Source organism: Palaemon carinicauda, chromosome 42, assembly GCF_036898095.1.
Source record: "Palaemon carinicauda isolate YSFRI2023 chromosome 42, ASM3689809v2, whole genome shotgun sequence".
Classification (NCBI taxonomy): domain Eukaryota; kingdom Metazoa; phylum Arthropoda; class Malacostraca; order Decapoda; family Palaemonidae; genus Palaemon; species Palaemon carinicauda.
In genome coordinates this window covers 53,444,013-53,454,012 of record NC_090766.1, presented here as the reverse complement: position 1 = coordinate 53,454,012, position 10,000 = coordinate 53,444,013, and the positions used below count along the sequence as shown (strand labels likewise).

The 10,000-nt window shown below is 36.1% G+C and overlaps 2 protein-coding genes across 3 annotated transcripts in view; one reads left to right on the top strand and one right to left on the bottom strand.

Moving 5' to 3' along the window:
- LOC137633328 (venom protease-like) overlaps positions 1-7,379 on the top strand; it is an 8,742-nt gene extending 1,363 nt beyond the window's left edge. Inside the window, exons 2-10 of one of the 2 annotated variants that reach the window (XM_068365576.1) lie at positions 1,343-1,429; positions 2,607-2,642; positions 2,793-2,895; positions 3,142-3,286; positions 4,908-5,044; positions 5,163-5,323; positions 5,684-5,779; positions 6,262-6,422; positions 6,774-7,379. In XM_068365576.1, coding sequence (XP_068221677.1) covers positions 1,378-1,429; positions 2,607-2,642; positions 2,793-2,895; positions 3,142-3,286; positions 4,908-5,044; positions 5,163-5,323; positions 5,684-5,779; positions 6,262-6,422; positions 6,774-6,941 — 1,059 coding nt within the window. In that variant the 5' untranslated portion in view covers positions 1,343-1,377 and the 3' untranslated portion in view covers positions 6,942-7,379. Of the gene's footprint in view, positions 1-1,338; positions 1,430-2,606; positions 2,643-2,792; positions 2,896-3,141; positions 3,287-4,907; positions 5,045-5,162; positions 5,324-5,683; positions 5,780-6,261; positions 6,423-6,773 lie in introns of both variants that reach the window. The other variant, XM_068365575.1, reaches the window with a different exon arrangement.
- Positions 7,380-8,802: 1,423 nt separating this feature from the next.
- LOC137633333 (uncharacterized) lies at positions 8,803-9,994 on the bottom strand. The gene has a single exon (XM_068365581.1). The coding sequence runs from the start codon at positions 9,714-9,716 to the stop codon at positions 8,874-8,876; it is 843 nt and encodes a 280-aa protein (XP_068221682.1). The 5' UTR covers positions 9,717-9,994; the 3' UTR covers positions 8,803-8,873.
- Between the last annotated feature and the right edge of the window lie 6 nt (positions 9,995-10,000).

The window sequence follows — 10,000 nt, the reverse complement described above, 5'->3', positions numbered from 1 at the left end:
ATTGCGTCCCCGGACATATGCGTCCCGGATATTTGCGTACCTGTATGTGTGTTTTACTGATTCTATAAAGCTTTTCATCTTTACCTTTACTCTATACTTTTACACAGTAATTTTATTTATACCTTTATCCACCCTGAATATGCATATGTTTTAATAGCATCAAGTAATTTAGATTCTTGATTCATACTTTGGCAATAATTATACCTATAGCCATACTGGACACGAAAGAACATATATATAGACATCAATATTTCATTCGCACGTTTTATTATCTTATAAAAACTTTATAAAATGGAACATTTTTATATATACTGTATGTATATACTACAAATTTTCTATATATTATATATGTCTAAAAAGTTTAGGTTATATTTTTTTAATAACGACTTACGAGGGCTACTTTTAAGTTCATACCTAAAAGGTATGCTTGTTATGAGCAACGTCTCGTAAGAAAGATAGTCTACTTTCCTTTTTCTCCGCCACAGATTCTTCTTTCAGTAGGGCGTCAATTAGTTTCCATATGGAGGGGTTATAGAATTCTGAATTGCGTTATGCCACCCTTCTAAACTATTATTGGACCTCGGCAAGTCATCAGCTGTTCGGTCATGAACATTCCACGATGAAATTGAGAAAGTTGGTTGAATCCTATGCCCACTCCGAGAACTGAGGTTGAACTGCCGTGAATAAAAAGTCTCTTCTGCTTCTAGAGAAACCAGGAATTGCTTTCTAAAGGTCTACGTAAATACAAAAGTAAAATCATAGATGAGTACAGTAATTCTAAGTTTTGTACCTCAGTGGTTTTATGCCATATATCTTATTTACAGTAATTAGTACTGTAGTTCTGTAATCGAGCGATAACATGCATATATACATACATAATTACATACATATATCCATGCATACAGACATACAAAGAGACAGAGTTACTTCCTTATCTCTTAACAAATATTACCTGGTCACTAAAAACAAGTACAGGTACGCAAATTTCCGGGACGAAAAAGTCCGGGGACGCAATTGTCCGGGGACACTATTGTCCGGGACACAAATATCCAGTACGCTATTGTCCTACCACCATATGTATATACAGTATATATATATGTATATATATATATATATATATATATATATATATATATATATATATATATATATATATATATATATATATATATATATATATATATATCATTTAATTCATATATAACAAAATCCATCTATTTTTGCCAACTTCATTCAGTTGAGAATTAGATATGCTCTCTATTTTCTACAGAGAGATTTGTTAAAGCATTTTTGTTTTGTGTAATCTATGTCAATGTAAGTATTTGTATGTTCCTTTAGGTAGGGACTCCGCGCCAGAAGAGCTCCAGACGGAAGAGCATGAAGGGATTGGGAGCTTTGATTTGCCTTTGGGTGGCTGCCTCAGCACAGAGTGAGTACAATGTAGATTCCCTCTTTTGATTTTATTCTTTATATTCTATTCCCAGAAATTAAAACGTATCATCAACAGATTGCAAATCTTTACTAAATCTATCATCACAGTAATATAGAAGTATGAACTAGTGTACATTGAATTTTCCATTTAACCTAACCCAACCAACCTAACCTAACCTAACCTAAACTAACCTTAAGGCATAGTCCCATAGGCCTTGCGGGTGAACTGCGACTGAATTGCGGGAACTCAGAGTGAGTCCGATGTAGTTTTCCATCTTTGATTTTTTGTTTATCATTTTCTATATACCGAAATCAAAAAATGCACCAGTACGAGATTGCAAAATCTTTTGTAACTGTATGATCACAATGATATAGGCAATTGAACTAGTCGACATTGAACTTTTCCATTAAACCTAATTTAACCAACCAACTTAACCTAATCAACCAACTTAACTTAATAAACCAGTCTAACCTAACTTAACCAACCAACCTGACCTAAACAACCAACTTAACCCAACCAACCAACTAACTAACCAACTTAACCTAACCAACCAATTTAACCTAACTTAACCAACCAATTTAACCTAACCTAACCAACCAACCAACCAATCTAACCTAACCTGACTAACCAACCAGACAGCTTAACCTACCCAACCAATCTAATCTAAGATAACCAACCAACCAACCTAATCTCACCAACCAACCTAATCTAACTTAACCTAACCAGCCAACCTAAGTTAACCAACCAACTAACCAACCAACTTAACCTAACTTACCAACCTAACCTAACCTAACCAAACCTAACCAACTTAACCTAATCTAACTTAACCTAACCAACCAACTAACCTAATCTAACTTAACCTAACCAACCAACCAACCTAATCTAACTTAACCCAACCAACCTACCCAAGTTAACCAACCAACCTAACCTAACTTAATTTAACCTAACCAACCAACTTAATCTAACTTAATTTAGCTGATCACTAATTATGATTATCTTAAATATTTTTATGAATATTTAGTAGCCATATCACAGTATCATTAAAAGATCTGATGTTAGTTTTAACGTTGGTATGTCAGGTTATATAGAGTACATGACAGCACTTGACCAACTTGTGTTATTTTCCGTTTCAACATCGGCCTCATCAACTACTCTTGTTACCCCGGATGGACAGAACCCGAAACCTGCTCTTTGCCATCCGGCGAACAAGGTTAGTATTGTCTTCTTAATTTCGATTGTTATTATCATATTTATAGCTGAAACAAATTTTGACATCATTAAATGATATTTCATATCTTGCCATCATCATTAAACACATTATGTCGACGCTAGATTTCTTACTTTTAATTAACTGTTAAAGGGTCGTGTGTGCCGTGGACCGCCTGCCAGGCCTACCAGAGTCACATCGACACAGGCAGGGATAAGCCGGAAAGTGCCAACTTCCTCAGGGAAAGAATTTGCCGGTAAGAAGTAAGACCTGTTGAGTGCAGTACAGGACTCTCAAAAAACAAATAATTGTATTCTAGTCTTCGGTAGTGCCATGGCCTCTGTACCTTGGTCTTCCTTTCCGCTCTGGGCTGCCCCTTGGTCTTGTATTCCAACCAGGGTTGTAGGTTGGCTAGCAATGTTAATAATAATAATAATAATAATAATAATAATAATAATAATTCCTTATAATTACGAAAATTTTTATCCTTTTCCCCATTCAGTTTAGACCCACCTGATGCCTGGTTGTGCTGCCCCATTGGGCAAAGCACTCCAACTCGACCAGCAGTCTCTGAACTGCCTTCACCGGTGATCATACCTGACGAGACAGAGTGTGGAATACCTCCCAATAAGAGGACCTTCAATGATGTAAGTTTTAGATTGTTTTTGGTTAATATAGGTTTTTCAAAGAACAGGTGTAAAGATAAATAGATTTAATTCTTTGTTTTGTGTTGACAAAATAAAAAAAGTGGTAGAAAAATCTAGAATTCTTGGCAGTATTCGTGTAACTCATGAATTAATTTCATGCATGCGTGATCCAATGACTTATTATCTTTCGCCAAAGATATACAGTACAAAAAAAAAAAAAAGCTCAGTCTATGGCTGTGGTGGCCTATTTTAAACATCCCTGCCTGGTGATCAACATGACTGGGGTTCAGGTTCACTCAAGCGTGATAGTTTCTTGTAGTGTCTGCAACTTCACCATACTTGTGATCTAAGGATGGGATGTTTGGGGGAGTCTATAGATTTACCTGGGGAGTCATGAGCAGGCATTGCCTGGGCCTAGCTTGGATGGAGAGGGGACTTGGACAATGATGAAATGTAGATACAGTATAGTCAGTCTCTAGGGCATTATCCTGTAGGCTAGACCAAGTTGTGAACTTGTGGGCTAAACACCTTTAAAGAATATCCTTAAATATGCAACTCTACCCAAGTGTTGAATATAGAGCTTGCAATGTATGTTTTATCATTTAAAACACCCTATAGGTGATATGAATTGAAGACTAATCATAATGTTCTCAAAAGAAAAATGATTTCAGCCTATTTATTTTCCACGGGCTGATTTGTTCATTAGAAATCGGCTATGCTTTAATGTAAGCTTATGATTTCAACTCAATTCTTATTCCTGACACCATTTTAGATTCCTGATTGTATCTCCGGTAGCCTAGTCAAAATTGCAAAGTCAGTAAGGCATGTTAGCCAATGAGGCAAAAAGAGATTTGATCATTACTTTCTTTCACTTTTTCTTTTTTTATGTATCAAAGCCAATATAAAATGGACTGGCCAGGTGTATGAAGTTGTGTTTAGAAATTAGAGGTCGCTGAAGAGTGGTAGAGGCAGGGAGCAGGGTAATGTCCTATAGACTGAGCATACAGACATATGATCATGGCACATTTCCCTCTCTAGCAAACTAGGGCTTAAAGGATCCCCTAAACCAACTATTGCTCAGTCACAAGGAGAATGAGATTGCAAACACTTCTAGAAGCTATCGAGCTTGAGTTAATTGTTAGACGGGGACATTTCCAATAGGCTACCATAATCTAAAGCCTAAAACGAAATCTAGCACAATATTGAACTACAAATGTATAGTGATCCTATAATTATAATAACAAGTTTTGTGAGATTTGCATAGCAAGTCGTTCTAAGAGGGGCATGCATATGGATATTAACATAAATACCTGCATACACACATGTATATGTATGTATATACTGCATATGAGTGGGACTTTGTACAGTATCTATGCAATGAAAAACTCTCCTCATTTATACATTATAATATATATATATATATATATATATATATATATATATATATATATATATATATATATATATATATGTATGTATATATATATGTATATGTGTATATATATATATATATATATATATATATATATATATATATATATATATATATATATGTATATATGTATATGTATATACACACAGTATACATCAATGCATCTTTATTTTGTCCATTTCACTCCAGCCAGGTGCCTGGCCATGGATGGCAGCTATAGGATCAATCCATGAGACAAGAGGCTTCAGGCCAGTGTGCGCTGGGGCTCTGATCACGCGTAGACATGTACTGACAGCAGCCAGTTGCTTCTCTTACCATACCAACAAGTAAGTTCCAACCATTGTTTCTGGGTCATCTTAGAGAGATCGCTAAACAGAAGATATTGAGAATAAATGGTGATCTTATAGAGAAGTTAAATAAAACTGTCTTTTCTCTCGCAAACAGCTTTTTCGTGAGGCTGGGAGAGTATCACATCGAAGATGATAGGACAGGCGAACAGCCGCAAGATTACCGGATAATGCTCTACAGCACGGATCATTACAACAAATCATCAGGGGTAAATGACATCATGATCTTACCCCTAGATCGGGATGTTGTCTTTACAAGTGAGTTGGGTAACTTTTTTAGTTCTTTTATTGACTACTGGATCCTGTATATACATCTCTAATGTATACAGTACATATTTGTAAATATCAGACAAACCTTCCATCATGTTTTATTTCTAATAAAATATTTTTTCCTTGATCTCTGAGGATCTAGAAGCATTAAAGAAGTTTTTTCATCTACAGTGACATTTTCTAGTCGGTTTTTCCTAATCATGATAAACGAACAATATTTAGTTTAAAACCACATTAATTAACATCACATATACCTAAATTTAGATAACCAGAAAGAAAGGAAAATATAATTTCTAAATGTACATATGTGCCAGTATGTCTGATTGCAAAATTTTCTGACATTTGCAGGTGAGATCTATCCAGTTTGTCTTCCTTTTCCGTTTGTTGGCAAAGACTTCACAGGGCAATTCATGACGGTCGTTGGTTGGGGTAGCCCTGATTTCGGTGAGTGATTTGAAAACTAGTTGACCTCGAATGTTTTCTGTCTAGCCTAATCCAGAAGCCAAACTGTAATTGTAAGGAAAGCGGCCTATTTTGGAAAAATAAACACTGAAGTAATCTTAAGCTTTTTTCCAATTCTGTTCAAATACTTTGTAGTTGAATTCAGATAGTAACCATTATGTGTGTAAAATATTGGACATATTACTTGCAGGCTTCTTTTTTCTTGCAAGAAAATACTGTAGCACCTGGGGGCTAGGACATGCTGTCAAGAAAGCTCCCCTGTCCAGAGATAATCTTCGGACAATCTAACCGAACCAAACTGACTGTAGCAGTAATGGCAAACCCTTTTTTCTCATATGAGGTTATGCTGCCCCATTTGTCATGGCACTTAAACTCAAATTGTTGTCACTGAGCTGCTCTACACAAACTAGTCCTTCACTAGAAGGAAATTGGAAATTAATTTATGCCATTTGTATTTATTCTAGCATCTGAAAGTTCAAAAGTGCCTCTCGCTGGCACCGTGCCAATAGCCAATCAATCTACATGTGCCGAAAATTACAAACGCATTAGAACCCGAACCGGAGGTGTACAACTAATTACTGATAAACAACTCTGTGCTGGTGACAGTAAATCAGATGCTTGTCAAGTAAGTAATGTCCTTATTTGTAAAGTTTCATAGTGCTAGATATGAAACCATTCTGTTTTGTTGCAAAGATTGATAAGGAACTGCCTGATTATAATAAGATTTTGCGAGTTAGTCTTGCATCAAAGTTATTCAGATCCTCACTTAAATCACCAGAACATATAATTCCATATAGTGGTTAAACCTTTAAATAGTATTTTTATAGAAATGAGAATATAGTTTTGACACATTAGATTCAGACAAAGATAAGATCTATGAAGTTCCTTACTGACTGTTGTAGATATTATCCAATGATTCTTTGCTAAGAGTTTTACGAATATATGTAGTGAAGATGCTCTTCTTGTCCTTTGGCAGGGTGATGGCGGAGCACCTCTGAACTACTACAGTGTAGAGAAGGATAGATACTATGTGATGGGGTTGGTGTCCTTTGGCATTGGGTGTGCTCATCCGGACTTCCCTGGAGTGTACACTCGTGTGTCAAGCTACCTAGATTGGATCAAAAGGAGTTTGAATTTGAAGTGATGGAAATTCCCAATAATCATTGAACATAACTGTGGTCTGTTTAATGTAATTTGTTGAAGAAAGTAATCAACTTTGTGGAACGCTAATAATTTGCTTCCCCTGGGCTTATAGCATCTTGCTTTTCCAGCTAGGGTTGTAGCTTAGCAAATAATGATAATAATGATAATAATAATAACAATAATAATAATTTGAGAATATTGCTGCATTGGGAATCTAAAACTTTAATATAACACAACTACTTTATTTGCTATATGTTCAACCCCATTTGATTGTTTTAGATAAGACGAGGTCAATTTACCAGTAGGTTTTGTTACTACTCCTGCAAGATGTGATGGGTTACTGTAAAGGAAATGTGCCTAAAATCTTGTAGCTATGATTGAAGTCATGTATTTTCAAATTCTCTAAATTTTGTTTTACCTAGGAAAAATAATGAAAATCCCTAGATAAATATGCACTGTGTTGTATTGTCAACATGATGTTACAATATTGGCTTGTTTCCTTAATAGGTCACCTAAGTTTACGTATGTCTAGCTTATGAATGCATTGCTAGTGTAAAAGTTCAAATTTTCTTTCTAGAAAGGAAAAATGATTTCCAGCCATACTCGCCACAAAGCATCCATAGGCAAAGGTGATTTGAATTAATTAAGATTATGGTGTTTGGTACATGTCCCATTTCAAAAGAGGATTATTAAGAATGAGTGAAATTGTCGTTGGGTAACACCATCTTATTTGGAATGCTGGACCAAATTTGACAAAAATAAAGAAAAGACTTTCTTTTTTTAATATAATCTTTAGATTGTTCAAACATGGTCATGGGGCCTGGGTGGGTTACATTAAGTGTTCAATTCTTTACTCAGGGATGTGAAGGAAAAACTGGTGAAAATAATGTGCTCAAGGATAACATGGCTAAAGTCTATCAATTTGATAAGCAACCTTCCTCATGCAGAGTAGATTCAGATTTATGTAAACATTATGGCCAAATATGGCCATACAGTTCTCATGTGTATATATCAAAAGAAGATCTTAATTAATCACAAACTTGTAAGTGCAGCAAGGTGGGGCATGTGATTAGTTATGCCAATAAGTCTTACTAGGAAAAATATCTAAGCAACAACCATGTTTCGATAAGGTTTCTGGTTATATTATTGGTAAATGTCTTCTCTAAATTTTCCACATAATTATGAGCTTCAAGACTCATTGAACATTTTTAATCTTGAACAAATGAAGATAACAACAATATCAAGGAAACCAAAGGGTTATTATGAAAGGGGGTTATGATAACTACTTAATTTTGTATTGTACACATTTTGAAGTAAACAAAATCTCTACTAATTCGAGTTAGGTAACAGATGACTTGGATGCTGTATATAACGTGGCCCTTCCTTGGCTTTATTTTCTTTGCTCTTAGAGATAAGAATCCCTTTGCAAATTCCTATTTCTTTTCTAGAAATTATTGATTTTCAACTTCATATTTACAAAATGAAATATTCCAATGGCTACCTTAAACAACTGCAAGTTTAACTGTTATGATAATATCTAGTAATACATTCCATCATAATCGGCCCCTTTTGGATGTTTTGCATTTTGTTCATCTTCTGTCTATATTTTCTTTAATGGTAGACCAGACGGAATAAAAGGTTCTCTTTATTATATTGTCAGAAAAGTAAATTTTGTAGTTCGGAAGTAGTTACTTTTGCAGTAATAAGGCAGAGAGGATTGATACGAATTAGTTATAGGATAGAAAATTAAACACCATTCACTTTTTCAATGAATTTATATATCTAAATTGGAACAACAAATCTGCAAGAATCTAAATCAAAAGGAGTGTGATACTCTAATCAAACTTTTGCAACACTTAGCATTTCAAATTTCATGAAAGGACAGAGAACAAATATATAAAAGAATCACTCAAATGTGTTTGGGAATAAAATCCTAGTTATCATGAATTTCATCGGATGAAGCAGGATCCTGTGATGCTTCAGGAGCTTCCTCCATTTCAGCATCCATTGCAGTAATGAAAATGATGGGGCCTTCCTGAAAATGTGAAATAGTATATGCCCTCTCGAAAGGGGACGGCAGACGCTTGATCACAGACGCCACAACGTTCTCACCATGCAGGTGTGATGCTTCTATCGAAACACCATCATATCCCTCGGCTCTCACTTCGACTTCATTCTCTAAATACGGTCCCACAAAAATCTGAGTTGTTTTGTGACCCTCCTTGGCCTTTAACCACAAATCATCATCTTCACAGTTATCCTCTGATTCCTTGCCCTTCCCTTCTTCTGCACTTTTGTCAGGTACCTGGTTATTGCATTCATCTTCCTCATTACCATTATCATCATTTTCAAAGAGGCAATTACTCAACCATCCTAGATCTGGAATTATCCACATCATCATGCAAGCAAGTTTACGGGATGTAGCCATTGCAAATCTTGGTTTATTGAATGGAGGTCTCATTGGTCCACGGAGAGGACAATGTGGACGTGGGCTATGGCGGTGATGGCTGGGACCACATGGTTTGTTGTGGAAGCCTCCAAAATGATGCCATCTTGGATGAGGAGGTGGTCCCATTGGCCTATAATGAGGAGGGACCATAGGAGGAGGAGGATTTAGACCCCAGAGGCCATAGTGATCCCTCATTTGTAGGTGATGGGGTCCGCAGGGTGGATGATGATTGTGAAAGCCGCCATGACCATGAAAAGGGCCAACGCCAGAGTACCAGTGGGGCCCGAAACGTTCAGGTGGTGGGCGAAAGAACATTGGAGGAAACATTTTCGTTGCTGTAAGAGTTAAGAGGAAGTTAGTGACATGTAATACACTACTTATGTAACATACATTATACTTACTTGGCTGGCTGAAGGATCAACCCCTCATTCGAAATAACTCGGTGCACAAGTCCAGAGCTGAGACACTACAAAGCTCCATCTGCTGATATCTTCCTGAGGCAGAGATCCTTCAGGGCTTCACAACTGTGCAGAAGAATGGTTAAGGAAAGAATAAAGAATTGTTTACTCACGAGGAATCCAACTGACGCTGAATATTTTACAGCTTCCCGA

Excerpts from the sequence above, each read along its gene's own strand:
- LOC137633333 (XM_068365581.1), bottom strand. The coding sequence starts at position 9,716 with ATGTTTCCTCCAATGTTCTTTCGCCCACCACCTGAACGTTTCGGGCCC.